Source organism: Ylistrum balloti, unplaced genomic scaffold (assembly GCF_031769215.1).
Source record: "Ylistrum balloti isolate Yb309-2 unplaced genomic scaffold, AGI_CSIRO_Ybal_v1 Utg370770, whole genome shotgun sequence".
Lineage (NCBI taxonomy): Eukaryota > Metazoa > Mollusca > Bivalvia > Pectinida > Pectinidae > Ylistrum > Ylistrum balloti.
Genome location: NW_026782451.1, coordinates 95,191 through 117,651, shown reverse-complemented (window position 1 = coordinate 117,651; position 22,461 = coordinate 95,191). Strand labels below are relative to the sequence as shown.

Sequence of the window (22,461 nt, the reverse complement as noted above, 5' to 3'; positions counted from 1 at the left end):
AATACAGCACATACAGGAATACAGCACTTACAGGAATACAGCACATACAGGGATACATCACTTACAGGAATACAGCACTTACAGGAATACAGCACATACAGGGATACAGCATACACACAGGAATACAGCACTTAGGGATACAGTACACACAGGAATACAGTACACGCCTGAATACAGCACACACAGGGATACATCACACAGAAATACAGCACATACTGGGATACAGCACAGACAGGAATACAGCACACACAGGGATACAGCACATACAGGAATACAGCACTTACAGGAATACAGCACATAGGAATACAGCACACATACATGATTACAGCACACAGGGATACATCACACACAGGAATACAGCACATACTGGGATACAGCACACACACATGAATACAGTACACACAGGAATACAGCACACACAGGAATACAGCACACACAGGGATACATCACACACAGAAATACAGCACATACTGGGATACAGCACAGACAGGAATACAGCACAGACAGGGATACAGCACATACAGGAATAGATCACACACAAGGATACAGCACACACAGGAATGACGTACACATACAGGAATACAGCACACACAAGGATACAACACACACATGTATACAGCACACACACATGAATACAGCACATACAGGGATACAGCATACACAGGAATACAGCACATACAGGGATACAGCACACACATGAATACAGCACACACAGGGATACAGCACACACAGGAATACAACACGCAGAGAGGAATACAGCACACAGAGAAATGTCGTAGATTAGACGCTATAGATATGTCTAGGCTGTCCGGAAGACGAGGTCTTGACGTTGTAGATTTGGTGTTAAAGACATTTCCAGGTAGAACTATTTGGAGCCCAGATAAAAAGTCACGATGTCGTAGATTAGACGTTATAGATATATCCAGGCTGTTCGGAAGACGAGATCATGACGTCACAGATTTGGCGCTTTAGACATGTTTAGGGTGGATGATTTGACGCCCTGACGACGCGTTCGTGACGTCGTGAATTTAACGAAATGGGTTTGTCTAGGCTGGACGAGATCGCGGCACAGCCACAACTTCCTTCCTCATTTGTGTTGAGATGCTCGCCAATTCATGCTGCGGTCACATTGGTTATGTTTGTACTGTCACACATTCCTCATTAAGGCCTATTATAATAACGATGATAATAATATTCAGTTTTAACAACTCTTCGTGTAACATACACAGGTTTTTGTTAAGTGTTACCTCTACACATATCAATATTAATGTTCTACTTACGTTAGATCTGATATTGAAGGAACAGCAGAATTTGACGTACTTATTTGTAGTCTTTTTTAACTTTTGGTATTCTATTGCAAGGAGAAACAAACAAAAAGGTTAATAAATACGAGATCAATTGAATATTCAATATTGAATTATTGGAGTTAGGTGATCACGTTTTACTTTAAAAACTGGTGATCACGTGTTACCATACACACAGATGATCACGTTTACCTTACACACGGGTGATCACCTGTTACCATACACACAGATGGTAACGTTTACCTTACACACAGGTGATCACCTGTTACCATACACACAGATGGTAACGTTTACCTTACACACCGGTGATCACCTCTTACCATACACACAGATGGTAACGTTTATCTTACACACCGGTGATCACCTGTTAACATACACATAGATGGTAACGTTTACCTTACACACAGATGATCACCTGTTAACATACACACAGATGATCACGTTTACCTTACACTCAGGTGATCACCTGTTACCATACACACAGATGGTAACGTTTACCTTACACACAGGTGATCACCTGTTACCATACACACGGATGGTAACGTTTACCTTACACACCGGTGATCACCTCTTACCATACACACAGATGGGTAACTAGATACCTCCTACATACAATGTATCACTAGATACCTCTTAGGTGTATACAATGTATCACTAGATATCTCCAAGTTGTATATTGTATCACTAGATACGTCCTAGGTGTATACAATGTATCACTAGATACCTCCTAGGTGTATACAATGTATCACTAGATACCTCTTAGGTGTATACAATGTATCACTAGATACCTCCTAGGTGTATACAATGTAGACTAGATACCTCCTAGGTGTATACAATGTATCACTAGATACCTCCTAGGTGTATACAATGTATCACTAGATACCTCCTAGGTGTATACAATGTATCACTAGATACCTCCTATGTGTATACAATGTATCACCAGATACCTCCTAGGTGTATACAATGTATCACTAGATACCACCTAGGTGTATACAATGTATCACTAGATACCTGTTAGGTTATACAATGTATCACTAGATACCTCCTAGGTGTATACAATGTAGACTAGATACCTCCTATGTGTATACAATGTATCACTAGATACCTCCTAGGTGTATACAATGTATCACTAGATACCTCCTAGGTGTACACAATGTATCACTAGATACCTCCGAGGTGTATACAATGTAGACTAGATACCTTCTAGGTGTACACAATGTATCACTAGATACCTTCTAGGTGTATACAATGTATCACTAGATACCTCCTAGGTGTATACAATGTATCACTAGATACCTTCTAGGTGTATACAATGTATCACTAGATACCTCTTAGGTGTATACAATGTATCACTAGATACCTCCTAGGTGTATACAATGTATCACTAGATACCTCCTAGGTGTATACAATGTATCACTAGATACCTCCTAGGTGTATACAATGTAGACTAGATACCTACTAGGTGTATATTGTATCACTAGATACCTCCTAGGTGTATACAATGTAGACTAGATACCTCCTATGTGTATACAATGTATCACTAGATACCTCCTAGGTGTATACAATGTATCACTAGATACCTTCTAGGTGTATACAATGTAGACTAGATACCTCCTAGGTGTATACAATGTATCACTAGATACCTCCTAGGTGTATACAATGTATCACTAGATACCTCCTAGGTGTATACAATGTATCACTAGATACCTCCTAGGTGTATTCAATGTATCACTAGATACCTCCTAGGTGTATACAATGTATCACTAGATACCTCCTAGGTGTATACAATGTATCACTAGATACCTCTTAGGTGTATACAATGTATCACTAGATACCTCCTAGGTGTATACAATGTATCACCAGATACCTCCTAGGTGTATACAATGTAGACTAGATTCCTTCTAGGTATACACAATGTATAACTAGATACCTCCTAGGTGTATACAATGTATCACTCCTAGGTGTATACAATGTATCACTAGATACCTCCTAGGTGTATACAATGTAGACTAGATACCTCCAAGTTGTATATTGTATCACTAGATACGTCCTAGGTGTATACAATGTATCACTAGATACCTCCTAGGTGTATACAATGTATCACTAGATACCTCCTAGGTGTATACAATGTATCACTAGATACCTCCTAGGTGTATACAATGTATCACTAGATACCTCCTAGGTGTATACAATGTATCACTAGATACCTCCTAGGTGTATACAATGTATCACTAGATACCTTCTAGGTGTATACAATGTATCACTAGATACCTCTTAGGTGTATACAATGTATCACTAGATACCTCCTATGTGTATAGAATGTATCACTAGATACCTCCTAGGTGTTTACAATGTATCACTAGATACCTCCTAGGTGTATACAATCTAGACTAGATACCTCCTAGGTGTATACAATGTAGACTAGATACCTCCTATGTGTATACAATGTATCACTAGATACCTCCTATGTGTATACAATGTATCACTAGATACCTCCTAGGTGTATACAATGTATCACTAGATACCTCCTAGGTGTATACAATGTATCACTAGATACCTCCTAGGTGTATACAATGTATCACTAGATACCTCCTAGGTGTATACAATGTATCACTAGATACCTCCTAGGTGTATACAATGTATCACTAGATACCTCCTAGGTGTATACAATGTATCACTAGATACCTCCTAGGTGTATACAATGTATCACTAGATACCTCCTAGGTGTATACAATGTATCACTAGATACCTCCTAGGTGTATACAATGTAGACTAGATACCTCCTAGGTGTATACAATGTATCACTAGATACCTCCTAGGTGTATACAATGTATCACTAGATACCTCCTAGGTGTATACAATGTATCACTAGATACCTCCTAGGTGTATACAATGTATCACTAGATACCTCCTATGTGTACACAATGTATCACTAGATACCTCCGAGGTGTATACAATGTAGACTAGATACCTTCTAGGTGTACACAATGTATCACTAGATACCTTCTAGGTGTATACAATGTATCACTAGATACCTTCTAGGTGTATACAATGTATCACTAGATACCTCCTAGGTGTATACAATGTATCACTAGATACCTCCTAGGTGTATACAATGTGTATACAATGTATCACTAGATACCTCCTAGGTGTATACAATGTATCACTAGATACCTCCTAGGTGTATACAATGTATCACTAGATACCTCCTATGTGTACACAATGTATCACTAGATACCTCCGAGGTGTATACAATGTATCACTAGATACCTTCTAGGTGTATACAATGTATCACTAGATACCTCCTAGGTGTATACAATGTATCACTAGATACCTCCGAGGTGTATACAATGTATCACTAGATACCTCCTAGGTGTATACAATGTATCACTAGATACCTTCTAGGTGTATACAATGTATCACTAGATACCTCCTAGGTGTATACAATGTATCACTAGATACCTCCTAGGTGTATACAATGTATCACTAGATACCTCCTAGGTGTATACAATGTATCACTAGATACCTCCTAGGTGTATACAATGTATCACTAGATACCTCCTAGGTGTATACAATGTATCACTAGATACCTCCTAGGTGTATACAATGTATCACTAGATACCTCCTAGGTGTATACAATGTATCACTAGATACCTCCTAGGTGTATACAATGTAGACTAGATACCTCCTAGGTGTATACAATGTATCACTAGATACCTCCTATGTGTACACAATGTATCACTAGATACCTCCGAGGTGTATACAATGTATCACTAGATACCTCCTAGGTGTATACAATGTATCACTAGATACCTCCTAGGTGTATACAATCTAGACTAGATACCTCCTAGGTGTATACAATGTATCACTAGATACCTTCTAGGTGTATACAATGTAGATTAGATACCTCATAGGTGTATACAATGTATCACTAGATACCTCCTATGTGTATACAATGTATCACTAGATACCTCCTAGGTGTATACAATGTATCACTAGATACCTCCTAGGTGTATACAATGTATCACTAGATACCTCCTAGGTGTATACAATGTATCACCAGATACCTCCTAGGTGTATACAATGTATCACTAGATACCACTTAGGTGTATACAATGTATCACTAGATACCTCCTAGGTGTATACAATGTATCACTAGATACCTCCTAGGTGTATACAATGTATCACTAGATACCTCCTATGTGTATACAATGTATCACTAGATACCTCCTAGGTGTATACAATGTATCACTAGATACCTCCTAGGTGTATACAATGTATCACTAGATACATCCTAGGTGTATACAATGTAGACTAGATACCTCCTAGGTGTATACAATGTATCACTAGATACCTCCTAGGTGTATACAATGTATCACTAGATACCTCCTAGGTGTATACAATGTATCACTAGATACCTCCTAGGTGTATACAATGTATACTAGATACCTCCTAGGTGTATACAATGTATCACTAGATACGTCCTAGGTGTATACAATGTATCAGTAGATACCTTCTAGGTGTATACAATGTATCAATAGATACCTCCTAGAAGAACCTAATAGTCGTAGGATACAGTTTAATTCATTATTGTTATTCCTTAATGTTTCCTTCCCCTTGTCAAAGTATATAAGTATATAACTGTGGTTTTACTCTCCGTTCGGCGAGTTACACGAGGATAAGGATACAAACTAAAGATGATGCTGTGTCTATTGGTATTCTTCTTCTTCCAGTTACAATACACGTCGTCCATGGAAGGAACAAACAAAAGTAGGATTATTGACAATTACTTTGTACATATTATATCTATCTATAAACATTATGTATTTACTGCATTTTCTATATTTTTATTTTTCGTCTTTTAATGATGTTTTATAAATTTGTTTGCCATAATGACCTTGGCTGTGTGGATTTATCACAATAATTTCAACCTCTTGACCTTGACGGTATATAAATGTATCTAATGTTAACATTAAGTTATTACACTTCACTGGTATTAACACCTGTCGTGATATGTATTTTTTATGTGATAAGTATATCATTCGTCTAATGTAACACATATCTGTACATATAACTAAATATATCATTCATCTTATGTAACACATATCTGTACATATAACTAAATATATCATTCATCTTATGTAACACATATCTGTACATATAACTAAATACATCATTCATCTTATGTAACACATATCTGTAAATATAACTAAATACATCATTCATCTTATGTAACACATATCTGTACATATAACTAAATACATCATTCATCTTATGTAACACATATCTGTACATATAACTAAATACATCATTCATCTTATGTAACACATATCTGTACATATAACTAAATATATCATTCATCTTATGTAACACATATCTGTACATATAACTAAATACATCATTCATCTTATGTAACACATATCTGTACATATAACTAAATACATCATTCATCTTATGTAACACATATCTGTACATATAACTAAATATATCATTCATCTTATGTAACACATATCTGTGTTCATTTCGGAAGATTTTGTCACCTAACGTCACACATTTCTGTACATGTATTCAATGTCACACCTATTCTGTACATGTAACACATATCTGATATACACCTATTCTGTACATGTAGAGTACATTTTGTCATCTAATGTCACACATATTCTGTACATGTAGAGTAAATATATTCTGTCATATAGATGTACACAATTCACACCTATTCTGTACATGTAGAGTACATTTTGTCGCCTAATGTCACACCTATTCTGTACATGTAGAGTAGATTTTGTCGCTTAATGTCACACCTATTCTGTACATGTAGAGTAGATTTTGTCGCTTAATGTCACACCTATTCTGTACATGTAGAGTACATTTTGTCGCCTAATGTCACACCTATTCTGTACATGTAGAGTAGATTTTGTCGCTTAATGTCACACCTATTCTGTACATGTAGAGTACATTTTGTCGTCTAATGTCACACCTATTCTGTACATGTAGATGTCACACACCTATTCTGTACATATAGAGTACATTTTGTCGCCTAATGTCACACCTATTCTGTACATGTAGAGTACATTTTGTCGCCTAATGTCACACCTATTCTGTACATATAGAGTACATTTTGTCGCCTAATGTCACACCTATTCTGTACATATAGAGTACATTTTGTCGCCTAATGTCACACCTATTCTGTACATGTAGAGTACATTTTGTCGCCTAATGTCACACCTATTCTGTACATATAGAGTACATTTTGTCGCCTAATGTCACACCTATTCTGTACATGTAGAGTACATTTTGTCGCCTAATGTCACACCTATTCTGTACATGTAGAGTACATTTTGTCGCCTAATGTCACACCTATTCTGTACATGTAGAGTACATTTTGTCGCCTAATGTCACACCTATTCTGTACATGTAGAGTACATTTTGTCACCTAACGTCACACATTTCTGTACATGTAGAGTACATTTTGTCGCCTAATGTCACACCTATTCTGTACATGTAGAGTACATTTTGTCGTCTAATGTCACACCTATTCTGTACATGTAGAGTACATTTTGTCGTCTAATGTCACACCTATTCTGTACATGTAGAGTACATTTTGTCACCTAACGTCACACATTTCTGTACATGTAGAGTACATTTTGTCGTCTAATGTCACACCTATTCTGTGCATATAGAGTACATTTTGATGCCTAATCTTCTCACGTTTATTTACAGCAGCCGTGTTCGGACTGCCATCAATAGTGACTCGATATAAAGACACATATTATGTTAGACCTTACAACGGAAGTTCCTTTAACCTGACATGTGAAGCTACAGGCAATCCTACTCCTATGTAAGTTTTGTTTTTACTCAGATCTATATATACAATAAAGAAATACCGACACGTCAACAAGATGTAAACCTAAGAGTCGATCTAACCAGGGCTTATCATTAACGAGAGTTATAAAGAGAGATTACTGAATGTACTCACAACATTATATACATCTGCTTTTTAAATTCTACCACCAGTTTCCCGTTTAGTTCTATGTAAACCAGATTGGATTTTATCAGCCTATAACACACATCCGGTCAAGTGTACGGTATATACTGATATACACATTCAGTGGTCAAGGTGAGATGTCCGCCAATACGTAATGCTAGTAGTAACATTCGCTCTCACATCGTCACTACGTAGTGATACATCAGACCTATAACTTACAGTGATTCGATTGGTGTTGTAATCAATAAATCTAGATATCTCTTGGGTAAACAAAACTGACCGCCGGTCACTTTCACTTCGGTATACAGTGAACTGACACGTCCGAAGTTGTTAAACTTAAGCAAGATCTTCACAAAAAATATGTAACTAAACAAAACTATCAAATTATCAACTGTATGTCCCATCAGGTAACAAAACTATCAACTGTGTGTCCCATCAGGTAACAAAACTATCAACTGTGTGTCCCATCAGGTAAAAAAACTATCAACTGTGTGTCCCATCAGGTAACAAAACTATCAACTATATGTCCCATCAGGTAAAAAAAATATCAACTGTGTGTCCCATCAGGTAACTAAACTATCAAATGTGTGTCCCATCAGGTGACAAAACTATCAAATGTGTGTCCCATCAGGTAACAAAACTATCAACTGTGTGTCCCATCAGGTGACAAAACTATCAACTGTGTGTCCCATCAGATAACAAAACTATCAACTGTGTGTCCCATCAGGTAACAAAACTATCAACTGTGTGTCCCATCAGGTAACAAAACTATCAACTGTGTGTCCCATCAGGTAACAAAAATATCAACTGTGTGTCCCACCAGGTAACAAAACTATCAACTGTGTGTCCCATCAGGTAACTAAACTATCAACTGTGTGTCCCACCAGGTAACAAAACTATCAACTGTGTGTCCCATCAGGTAACAAAACTATCAACTGTGTGTCCTATCAGGTAACAAAACTATCAACTGTGTGTCCCATCAGGTAACAAAACTATCAAATTATCAATTGTGTGTCCCATCAGGTAACAAAACTATCAACTGTGTGTCCCATCAGGTAACAAAAATATCAACTGTGTGTCCCATCAGGTAACAAAACTATCAACTGTGTGTCCCATCAGGTAACAAATCTATCAACTATATGTCCCATCAGGTAAAAAAAAATATCAACTGTGTGTCCCATCAGGTAACAAATCTATCAACTATATGTCCCATCAGGTAAAAAAAAATATCAACTGTGTGTCCCATCAGGTAACAAAACTATCAACTGTGTGTCCTATCAGGTAACAAAAATATCAACTGTGTGTCCCACCAGGTAACAAATCTATCATCTGTGTGTCCCATCAGGTAACAAAACTATCAAATTATCAATTGTGTGTCCCATCAGGTAACAAAACTATCAACTGTGTGTCCCATCAGGTAACAAAACTATCAACTGTATGTCCCATCAGGTAACAAATCTATCAACTATATGTCCCATCAGGTAAAAAAATATCAACTGTGTGTCCCATCAGGTAACTAAACTATCAAATGTGTGTCCAATCAGGTAACAAATCTATCAACTATATGTCCCATCAGGTAACAAATCTATCAACTGTGTTTCTCAACAGGTAACAAACTATCAACTGTGTGTCCCATCAGGTAACTAAACTATCAAATTATCGAGTGTATGTCACATCAGGTAACAATTTAATGTTTAAATCTTTTATGTCGATAGCGACATTTGCCTACAGAGTGGGACTTTCCGACGTAATTGACATTTGCCTACAGAGTAGGACTTTCAGACGTAATTGACATTTGCCTACAGAGTGTGACTTTCCGACGTAATTGGCATTTGCCTACAGAGTGTGACTTTCCGACGTAATTGACATTTGCCTACAGAGTGTGACTTTCCGACGTAATTGACATTTGCCTACAGAGTGTGACTTTCCGACGTAATTGACATTTGCTTACAGATTGGGACTTTCCGACGTAATTGACATTTACCTACAGAGTGTGACTTTCCGACGTAATTGACATTTGCCTACAGATTGGGACTTTCCGACGTAATTGACATTTGCCTACAGAGTGTGACTTTCCGACCTAATTGTGATAGCTCTATTTTTTCAGGATCACATGGATAAAGAATGAACATCCCTTTCTTGATTCTAAAAAGGCAAATGTGACGTCATCAGGAACCCTTGTTCTTACGAATCCTGATTCCAGTACCAAAGGGACCTACCAGTGTAAAGCAACAAACAGAAACGGCGCTTCTTTTTCTCGGCAGATAACCATCGCTATTGCCGGTCAGTACTTATTAAACGATAGGAACTTACTGCACCTCTTCAAATTCTAACTTGACATCTATATCGAAAAACTCCGCCTTCCTTATGTTAAATAGCCCTGAATAAGTTTGGTCGGATGACGCAGTGGTAACGCATTTGCCTTTCACCTTGCGGTCCGGGGTTCGATTTTCGGCACGAACGTGATATAGGGTTACCTGCCTGACCACGTGGTTTTGCCCTAGAACTCCGGTTTCCTCCAACATTAAGGCTCCTCGTAAAACTTCCATTGGGGACAACAAGGGTGATTTATATAAGCAAAGAAAACTTCGCAATTTTTGTTCAATACATAAAGCTTAGAAAGGTTAATTCATTGAATAAGCATGCTGATTAAATATATATGTGGTCATTTCAATTTGAATCTCAGTGTAATTAGCAAAGTTGACAAAGGATTTTAAAGTACAAAATGGAAGAAAAATATTATTAAGAGGACAGAGGCAAATATTCCGTGTTAAAATGATTTTGTTTTAGTCTGGTTTGAAAACGAGCGTCCTATTTTATAAACCATACACGTGTTAACATACAATACATAGCGGGAAATACTTGTCCTTCTTGGCGAGTGAACAGATTCTTGTGCATGAAAGCCCGAGTTTGTTGAGTTTTCCGTCCGTTGTTCGCTATCGATGAAAAATTAACTCTATTACTTTCGGCGAATTATAGTTGAAGTATTCATGAAAATGTACAATTAATTTCTAATTTAAAAGCAAACGGAATTTCACCGTCAAAAAAGGTTATCGTGAAGTCAGGAGATAGTCCGTGACTGTATACCGAGAGTACGACTTGCAGGTTTCCCCTGGTTTCGCGTTTATAACTTTTCTTTTTCTCAGCCAATCGCATATTACTTTTAAAATGACGTAGGACGATTATCCATCATCTTATTATACCAAACAATGAAATCGCTTGAATAAAGCAAATGTCGTCATTTCGATCTAATTTAGAGTCGGGAAATTCCAACAAAGGGAATTTCTTACCCTGGTATTTGTCACGACAAATCCAGAGCTTCGCATGCTAAAATATGAGCGCATATGAGTTTTGAATAATTTCTTGATATAAAAACAGTACACTTACTTCACAATAAACAAGAAAGAACTCCTATCATGCTTAGCGTTGTAGTCAAGAACGACAACTCAATACCGCTTCAAGTTCGCGGGAGTGTTAATATTTCACGATATGTTCGGCATTTGTTGATTAATGGCCACTTCGATACAATAATTGTTTTGCAGTGTTGGGAGCATTTCAAACGCTACGTAGGAAGACAGTTAGTGAAGACCAGTACCAACATATTGCCCTTCCCTGTACAGACCGACCAACATGTCTACCGTCTAGTGAGTGCACGTTGATATGGACGAATGGCAAAGGCGACGTCATCCCAACTGAAAGACGCATTTTTGTGGATAGCGAAGGTAAAACAAGGTCATGTATTTGTATGGTATGTCAGGTTGTTTTATATTTTAATACATTAAAACTCTTTTATGTTCCAAATCCCTCACACCTAATTTTACAATATATGAAAACCCGAAACTAGATAATCCTTACTTATTCTTTGTAAGTATGGTTATATATGATATACAGTTGAGATACGACAATAACGACTTACCTACTATTTACAATCATTAACCCGACAGTCATCCTAGGCTGTAGGACACGTGTCATGTTTATGTCCCCGGACATAAAGATCGGGGGCACATCGTGTTTGTACTATGTTTGGTTGTCTGGTGTCAACTTTAACCTTTGTGACAAGGCTTTCCGATCGTACTAGAATGTTTAACCAGGAGACTTGATCGTGACCTTTGTGCGTGAAATTAGTATATACCTTACACAGTACACTTTTAATGTCCCACTTCTGAATTTTGTTTAATGGACCCCTCTTTTTCCTCCTTTGATATAGACTTCAATCTTTACCATACATGTTCATCCTCTTCCATATGTTACGATGCAGGAACACTTCACTTCCTGTATCTGACTCTGTCTGAGGACCAGAAAAATTTTACCTGCGGAGTAAGGAATGGACTGCTGTACCTGCACACCCACGGTCAACCGACCAGACTGAGTGTCAGATCACGTATGTGTTGTATACTGACGGAGTCACATTAAACTCCCTGCTTACTTTTGTTTCCGAACATATTTGTGTACTCGGCGTTCCTTTGAAATCAGTCATTGTGGAAAATCAGAAAATTTACTAAATATGGGATCACGTGCCTCCCTATCTGTGACACTCATTGCCCCCTACTTTGTATGTTTCAACAATCTAGGCCCTCGTCATCACTTTCGAGTCATTTAAGGATGAAACAGCTGTACATTGTAACAAAATTCATCACTTGGCACTACTTGGTGCTGAAGTATATAAAGCAATATCTTTTATAAATTCACACTCTATTCTTCCTTTTTGCGGTGTCTTAGTGTCTCCTACATTCCATTCCACTTGTCATAAAAATAATTTATTTTTATTTGAACTGATGTATCATTAGTATCGTGGTATACTTTCCGACGATCTATTTTCAACTTTATTCCGTTGTTGTGTTTTTGTTATACATTAAGAAGTTACAACAGAAATTACAGACAACTCTCATATAGTCGTTTTTGTGTTTGTGTTAGATCCTGGATCACAGAGATCATACCCTCCAGCATTGGTGTTTAACAAAAGCGTCACCGGAAAGATTGCAGAGTCGAGTCGACTTCAGTGTGTCTTTTCAGGATAGTGAGTATATGGATGTTGGATATTTAGCGACACTTTCCCATGAAAACATTTACATATTTTTATAATGAGACAGAACCGATAGTCTTTTACCAAATAATTTAAATAAATAACGTTTCGGTAAAACAGCCCTCCTCTAGTTTCCAGTTGCCCATTCTCTGTCGTCTTCTTCAGTCTGTTTGTTATTCAACTTTTCCCATTTTTTGCAGCCCTCTCCCCGACATAGATTGGCTGGATGTTAACGGTGACAGTATAGAGGAGAGCGATGTTTACAGTTTCCAAGACAACAAACAAACTCTAATTATCAGTTACCTGACAAATAAACACGAAGGCTTCTATACCTGCCAAGGCCAACAACAAACAGGTGCACATGATGTGGGTAAAGTGTACCTTAACATCACAGGTAATTAAGATACGAATAAAATAAAACAATATATTTATGTTAATATATAGATAACAAAGATTACAATAAATTAAGTGTCTGCTTGCATGACGCCTTCACAGAAATGAATAGACATAAGCACTGATTCCAGGAAATATTCAATATAGGTTTTCATCCGAAAAAAACATAACGAGTTCCAGTAACTTTTACTCTTAACTGTTATTCTCCCAACCATAAATTCGACAATAATAAAATTGTCCTCTTGAAATTACGTTCTGATTTCAATTTAAATATACGTTATTACCAACACACATTTGTAAATCGTGTTATCACCACTAACAGGAAGACTTTTTAGGACAGGAAAGTACTACTCAACTGTTTGAGAGTATGTGGCTATGATTCATTACATGATCGATGACTTAATTTGGTTTAATTTTACCATTTCATTCTATGATTTGTGGTTATAAATTAGAAAGAGGACATGACTAAATCTCTCAGCTCGTACAATTTTAACAAAATAGGACTAGATAATTTCGTTGGACTATTTTACACAGCAGACAATATTCTGGCATTAATTAAATATCACCGACCATTCCACCATCTCGTGTTCATTGGTAACTAAATAACAAACATGTAAATAAATAAAACAAAATGAGAAAGTTTATTAACAACCTCATAATTTAAAGATAAAACCATATAGCTAGCCTTGCCTATTCCAGATTTTTATTTTTGTTTTGACAAGACCCATTGAATTTTCAAAACAATCCATATGAAATTTATGTATGAAAAATTTTGATCATAATATAATTATTATGAAAAGTAATCTTTATTGTCCCTTAGGCACCTTATTTCTCCGTCCTTTCCTCTGTATTTTCTTATCTATAACTGTCTTCTTTCTCTCTTTACCGTACTACGTACACAGCACTATGTCTTTAAATCTTTAAAGCATGAATCTACCTTGCTTTACTTAAGATAATGATTTCTCATGTGTTCAGAAGTAGAATATTATAAATGTGATTTTTCGTATTGCTTTAAAAAAAAAACAGCCCGCGGATTATCTATTCAGTTTCGGGTTTGTTTCGAGTTTGTTCCTATAACCATGCTTAATTTTAGTATATGTAACAGGTTTTCTTTCCACCCATTGAAGAGGTTTGAAGGGGAAGCATACTTTAGGCTCAACGCAATGTAAAAAGTCCTATTCTTTGTATCTAAATTGAAGTCGGTTAACAACTTACAATTACATTTTACGTCATCTATATTGTTAAATATAAAGCAATTCCATGGAGTCAGACACAGAAAGTATAGGATACTATTGTATTACATTTGCATTCGACGAAGAACGTTCGTATGTGTGTGTGTGTGTTTTTTTTTTTTTTAAATACACCCATTTTCAATCTACCGATGTTAATTTGTCTATAGGACCTCCCATCTTTGAAACCGGTGCCATGATGGACCAGGTGCTGACGTCAGGTTTGGACGCGCGGTTTAACTGTTTATCAAGGTCCCTCCCGAATGAGATCAATCCGGAACTGCCGGTATGGTATCAGAATGGACAGGAAATAGAGGTCTGTAAGTATGGTCAGCGTAAATGAAAAGTGGTTTCTTGTTTGGCAGGAAATCATAAAATAAAGACAAAAATCTGTGTTGTTTTATTATGCGCTTTCTATCATTATAACAATATGCTTGTGAAGCGTACATAGAGAAACACCACAACACGGACTGGTTTTGTCTTTGTTCATCCTGTTTTCATCCTGTAGGTGTTAACTTAATCATACTTTATTTTTCTAGTTTTAAACTAGAATAATGTTAAATTTCTTCATGCTTTAGTCAACGCAGGTCACCGTTTTCATGCCAAGTCGTAAAATATATTTCAAGATCATGAAAAAAACGTATCCTTGATTCTATAAACTAGATGGTCCTGACGAGAAATTCTACACTAATGGAACGACGTTAATAGTACAGAGTCTGGATAAGAATGACACGTCTAGTATCCAATGCATGGTACAAAACAGCGTAGGACGCAGTTTCCGAGAAGCCAAATTAATTGTCATTGGTAAGTCTATAAAATTAAATAAAAATCCATTTAAAGCATATTGATCTTTAATCACACAGTTATTCTGATATCAATGTAAAACGTAACCTTCATTTTAACTAAACATTTGAAAACCCTAGCGGGGGTGTGGTTGTCTGGAGATTCCAATTGTTTCCAATTACAAGACGTCTAACTGCATGACGTCATATATATAGTGACGTCATTAAAGAAAGGGAAATAGAGGAAGGTTACAACAACTTTGTTGATTAATCTAATACCATACCGTTTTTCGGAATGTTTAAAAAAAACTATCATTGGGATGAACATGATCTTACAGTTGTTTTATACAACACTAAGGAAACACGTCATGAATTTGCTATAACTCGTCACATAGGCTCGGTAAAATGGAAAGTTCTTAGACGCATTTCATAAATCTTAAATGAAATGGAAACTTAATATCCACAATGAATGACTTTATATGTAGATATGATGAGGGAGGGGAAGGGGCAATTACTCCCAGTGGATTCAGTCCACCCGTGCAGTAGACTGTTTTTCAGCTAATCCAACATCATATTGGGTTAAAGGTTAATTGGTTAGACCTTCGTCGTTTAGAATAATACCTTTGTGAGAGATAAAGAGGATTAACAGTATTGTTGCTTGGTTTCAGATCCCATCACTGTCATAGAAGATTTACCGAACATTGTCGAAATATCACCAAACGCTCCAGTCAGTGCATTTGTGGCAGCCATAACTGATACTCGCATGTCTCTCAAGTATCAGTGGTCAGTTCTAGACAACGGGAACTGGACAAGTCTGCCGCCTGGAGTGGTCGTTAGTGACGACCAGCAGGAAGTTACGTTTTCTCCTGACCAGAGCAACATCTATGACATGGTAGGTGTATACAGAGTTGTTATACAGCATCACTTCGATTTGATTATATTAAAAACGAATGTCATTGCAAGTGTGCCAACAACAACGTCAACAACAGCAACACCGGAAACCAAAACGTCAACAACGGAGGAACTAACAACTACTACCATAGCAACAGGTAATATGAGTCGGGAGCTTTGACGGTTAAGGTCAAGTAGGTAAAGATATCTTCGAAATGGTGAATTTCTACTACTTTAATCCATAGTTTTCAAAACAAATTCTAATTTGTAGTAAAAATATGCCTCGACGTTTAAGATTATACTAGTACGATTATCAAATCTTTCCATTTATTTGTCAACTATTCCTAGTTTCATTTAACGTTTCCTTGTTTGAATCATTCTTTAAATGTGATTGACATAACCTATATATACCTATCGTTATTATGTGCAGACTTCATAACAATGAACGAAAGTTCAGTCTACAATAGCACAGTCGGTATAACACCTGGTAAACCGCCATCACATAGTCAAGAAGAAAAAGCTTCTAGCTGTAAGTACTACTTCGAGGCTAAAAGATGGAATATATAGTGTATTTAGCAGACCTAATATTGAGTTTACAACACTGTAAAAGGTTACCTAATACTGAATGTATTTAGCACTATTTAGCAAACAGGTGACCTAATGCTGAGTGTTTTTAGCGCTATTTAGCAAACAGGTGACCTAATACTGAGTGTTTTTAGCACTATTTAGCAAACAGGTGACCTAATGCTGAGTGTTTTTAGCGCTATTTAGCAAACAGGTGACCTAATACTGAGTGTTTTAGCACTATTTAGCAAACAGGTGACCTAATACTGAGTGTTTTAGCACTATTTAGCAAACAGGTGACCTAATACTGAATGTATTTAGCACTATTTAGCAAACAGGTGACCTAATACTGAGTGTTTTTAGCACTATTTAGCAAACAGGTGACCTAATACTGAATGTATTTAGCATTATTTAGCAAACAGGTGACCTAATGCTAAGTGTAATTCACCCTTTCGACTTAACCGTTCAGTATTCTGGAATGTTCTGGAGTCTCCTTGTCTTTCTTTAGCTCATACATTTCCCTTACTTCATTTATTTTGAGTTTGAATTAAGATTCTACTGGTATTGTTTTTATTTTATTTTAGTATTTCATTGAAATATCCATCTCCTGACTGTTATTGTAAATTATCACTTTATACAAATTATCACTTTACAGAAATATCGGTGCCGGACTGTTATTGTAAATTATCACTTTATACAAATATCCATCTCCTGACTGTTATTGTAAATTATCACTTTATACAAATATCCATGCCTGACTGTTATTGTAAATTATCACTTTATACAAATATCCATGCCTGACTGTTATTGTAAATTATCACTTTATACAATATCCATCTCCTGACTGTTATTGTAAATTATCACTTTATACAAATATCCATGCCTGACTGTTATTGTAAATTATCACTTTATACAAATATCCATGCCTGACTGTTATTGTAAATTATCACTTTATACAAATATCCATGCCTGACTGTTATTGTAAATTATCACTTTATACAAATATCCATCTCCTGACTGTTATTGTAAATTATCACTTTATACAAATATCCATCTCCTGACTGTTATTGTAAATTATCACTTTATACAATATCCATGCCTGACTGTTATTGTAAATTATCACTTTATACAAATATCCATCTCCTGACTGTTATTGTAAATTATCACTTTATATAAATATCCATGCCTGACTGTTATTGTAAATTATCACTTTATACAATATCCATGCCTGACTGTTTTTGTAAATTATCACTTTCTACAAATATCCATCTCCTGACTGTTATTGTAAATTATCACTTTATACAAATTATCACTATGGTGCCGGACTGTTATTGTAAATTATCACTTTATACAAATATCCAAGCCTGACCGTTATTGTAAATTATCACTTTATACAAATATCTATGCCTGACTGTTATTGTAAATTATCACTTTATACAAATATCCATCTCCTGACTGTTATTGTAAATTATCACTTTATACAAATATCCATCTCCTGACTGTTATTGTAAATTATCACTTTATACAAATATCCATGCCTGATTGTTATTGTAAATTATCACTTTATACAATATCCATGTCTGACTGTTATTGTAAATTATCACTTTATACAATATCCATCTCCTGACTGTTATTGTAAATTATCACTTTATACAAATATCCATGCCTGACTGTTATTGTAAATTATCACTTTATACAAATATCCATCTCCTGACTGTTATTGTAAATTATCACTTTATACAAATATCCATGCCTGACTGTTATTGTAAATTATCACTTTATACAAATATCCATGCCTGACCGTTATTGTAAATTATCACTTTATACAAATATCCATCTCCTGGCTATTATTGTAAATTATCACTTTATACAAATATCCATGCCTGACTGTTTTTGTAAATTATCACTTTATACAAATATCCATCTCCTGACTATTATTGTAAATTATCACTTTATACAAATATCCACGCCTGACTGTTATTGTAAATTATCACTTTATACAAATATCCATGCCTGACTGTTATTGTAAATTATCACTTTATACAAATATCCATCTCCTGACTGTTATTGTAAATTATCACTTTATACAAATATCCATCTCCTGACTGTTATTGTAAATTATCACTTTATACAAATATCCATGCCTGACCGTTATTGTAAATTATCACTTTATACAAATATCCATGCCTGGAATTCATTATAAATCATTGCTTCATAAAAACATCAAACTCTAACATAAATCATTGGTTTGTAGAAGCAGTTTCACTATGGGTTAAAAAAAACCAAAAGACAGCCAATACTATTTCAAGTATGAAATCCTTAACTACATGTGCCTGTTTGTTTACAGTTGGAGCCACAGTGGCCATCTTGGTAATAGGCATAGTTACCATTATCGTTCTGATAACCATCGTTGCTGTCATATATCACAGACGAAGGTGTGGGTATATTTCACGTCAGAATAGAAATCTACTAGTACTTTAATATATCTCTAACAAAGCTTGATACAAGTGATTTTTTTTATTTCAAAGTTAGCAGAAGAGTTGGAAAATTTCGAGTTGTCAGAGTATTTGATTTAAGTGAGTCAGACAATATACTCTGGATTAAACTCGGTCTTCGAGTTACATAAGTTTGAGACAACGAGGTTTGATTATAAAAGATATTATAAAATACAATGTTACAGAGAGACATGGTCATAAGTAGGCATTCATTAGTCAGTCATTAACGAAGACAATGTTTTCTGGTATACATGTAACACAGTTTATGCCATCATCTCGTAACCTTTATCTCTATACGTTATGTTCTATGAGGACAATGTATACTAGTATACATGTAACATTACATTACGTTCTACGAGGACAATGTATACTAGTATACATGTAACACAGTTTATGCCATCATCTCGTAACCTTTATCTCTATACATTATGTTCTATGAGGACAATGTATACTAGTATACATGTAACACAGTTTATACCATAATCTCGTAACCTTAATCTCTATTATGTTCTTGTTTTGATTATTATTTTATGTGTTCGTAGGATTCGAGGGAAATTGGTGCTCAATAAGCCAGCGAAGTACCAAAAAAAAACAGGTGGAGAAAAAGTTGGCGAAAATCTCGACCTGAAAACAAAAGGATTGTCATCTCCATCCTCCTAACATTCACCAGAGGCAGTGATGAAACAGTGGTTAACACAAAAATCATTATCTCCACTCAAGCTCATGCAAAGCATGAACTTGTCACAAGAAACAATTTTCTAACATCACCTTTAAGTCATACAAAGTATGAACCCATCACATGAGACCAGAGGACATCAGACATACATACAATAGTATGAACCCTTCACGTGAGACCACGGGACACCAGACATACATACAATAGTATGAAATCATCACATGAGACCAGGGGACACCAGACAGACATACAATAGTATGAAATCATCACATGAGACCAGGGGACACCAGACAGACATACAATAGTATGAAATCATCACATGAGACCAGGGGACACCAGACAGACATACAATAGTATGAAATCATCACATGAGACCAGGGGACACCAGACAGACATACAATAGTGTGAACCCATCACGTGAGACCAGGGGACACCAGACATACATACAATAGTATGAAATCATCACATGAGACCAGGGGACACCAGACAGACATACAATAGTATGAAATCATCACATGAGACCAGGGGACACCAGACAGACATACAATAGTATGAAATCATCACATGAGACCAGGGGACACCAGACATACATATCATAGTATGAACCAATCATGTGAGACCCGGGGACACCAGACATACATATCCTAGTATGAACCCATCACGTGAGACCTGGGGACACCAGACAGACATACAATAGTATGAAATCATCACATGAGACCCGGGGACACCAGACATACATACAATGGTATGAACCCATCACATGAGACCAGGGGACACCAGACATACATATCATAGTATGCACTTGTCGAAGGATACATTGTCTCCTCAGGAACACCCAGCAATAAACATATGTCACACTCTCAAGTCACAGTTAATTTGTCTTGAGGGACAGAACTATCATCTACATTTCCAGAGCTTGTCCTGCTTGTGAAATGCCTTTTGCATATATCTGATATACAATGAACATCTCATAACATTGCTGTTTTGAAATTTTTGAAATAATTGTCATTCTGACAACTTCTATATATACATGATGGTTTCTGTTCCCTGTATATCAGCTTTAACCAGTTGATATCTAGAGATACAAATATTTTGCAGACTTTATCATTATTTTGTTTCTGCTGATGTATTTTTGAAAAACACAGTTTTTTCGATTCTATTAATTGATCAAATAAAAAAATCTTGTACTCTGTATACTTAATTGTATTTATTGTTCTTTAAACTTTTGAAAAATCAAATCTATTAAATTCATCTCAGTTTAACCACACATTACAATAATCACTATGGTTACTGTCCATTACAAACGAACCTGATATCTTGTTACAAGTGTCCAAGGCAACAAATGTTACCAAAGGAAGTTCACAATTGTTTCTTAAATCAAATTGATTAATTCACATCATTTGATTGTAATTCATTAATTGTGTTTGTAATGATTGGAATTCTCTGGAATACATGTTAATAAAATGTCCGTTTTGAAAAATCTGATTATAATAAAATATGTCATGGCTCAACTAAATCAAGTTAAATAAGCTTTTCTCTTGGCCCAACTTGTTCATGTTAAATAACTTTTTCTGTTGGACCAACTTGTTCATGTTAAATAAGTTTTTCTCTTGGCCAAACTTGTTCATGTTAAATAAGCTTTTCTCTTGGCCCAACTTGTTCATGTTAAATAACTTTTTCTGTTGGACCAACTTGTTCATGTTAAATAAGCTTTTCTCTTGGCCAAACTTGTTCATGTTAAATAAGTTTTTCTGTTGGACCAACTTGTTCATGTTAAATAAGCTTTTCTCTTGGCCAAACTTGTTCATGTTAAATAAGTTTTTCTGTTGGACCAACTTGTTCATGTTAAATAAGCTTTTCTCTTGGCCAAACTTGTTCATGTTAAATAAGTTTTCTCTTGGCCCAACTTGTTCATGTTAAATAAGTTTTTCTCTTGGCCCAACTTGTTCATGTTAAATAAGCTTTTCTCTTGGCCCAACTTGTTCATGTTAAATAAGTTTTCTCTTGGCCAAACTTGTTCATGTTAAACAACTTTTTCTGTTGGACCAACTTGTTCATGTTAAATAAGTTTTTCTCTTGGCCCAACTTGTTCATGTTAAATAAGTTTTTCTGTTGG

The 22,461-nt window shown here is 35.8% G+C and overlaps 1 protein-coding gene across 1 annotated transcript; it reads left to right on the top strand.

The window, feature by feature from the left end:
• Nucleotides 1-6,001: 6,001 nt before the first annotated feature.
• Nucleotides 6,002-21,512, top strand: LOC132558200 (contactin-5-like). The gene is made up of 13 exons (XM_060222733.1): nt 6,002-6,074; nt 8,028-8,145; nt 10,400-10,575; nt 11,835-12,014; nt 12,551-12,673; nt 13,207-13,309; nt 13,516-13,709; nt 15,108-15,257; nt 15,601-15,741; nt 16,388-16,768; nt 17,041-17,139; nt 19,522-19,609; nt 20,212-21,512. The coding sequence occupies exons 1-13, from the start codon at nt 6,002-6,004 to the stop codon at nt 20,327-20,329; spliced, it is 1,944 nt and encodes a 647-aa protein (XP_060078716.1). The 3' UTR covers nt 20,330-21,512.
• The last annotated feature ends 949 nt before the right edge of the window (nt 21,513-22,461 follow it).

Bases quoted from the DNA above. Each gene is read 5' to 3' on its own strand.
- LOC132558200 (XM_060222733.1), top strand. From the start codon at position 6,002: ATGATGCTGTGTCTATTGGTATTCTTCTTCTTCCAGTTACAATACACG. The intron at 12,015-12,550 runs GTAAAACAAGGT...GTTACGATGCAG, and splicing joins CATTTTTGTGGATAGCGAAG to GAACACTTCACTTCCTGTAT. The intron at 13,310-13,515 runs GTGAGTATATGG...CATTTTTTGCAG, and splicing joins CAGTGTGTCTTTTCAGGATA to CCCTCTCCCCGACATAGATT.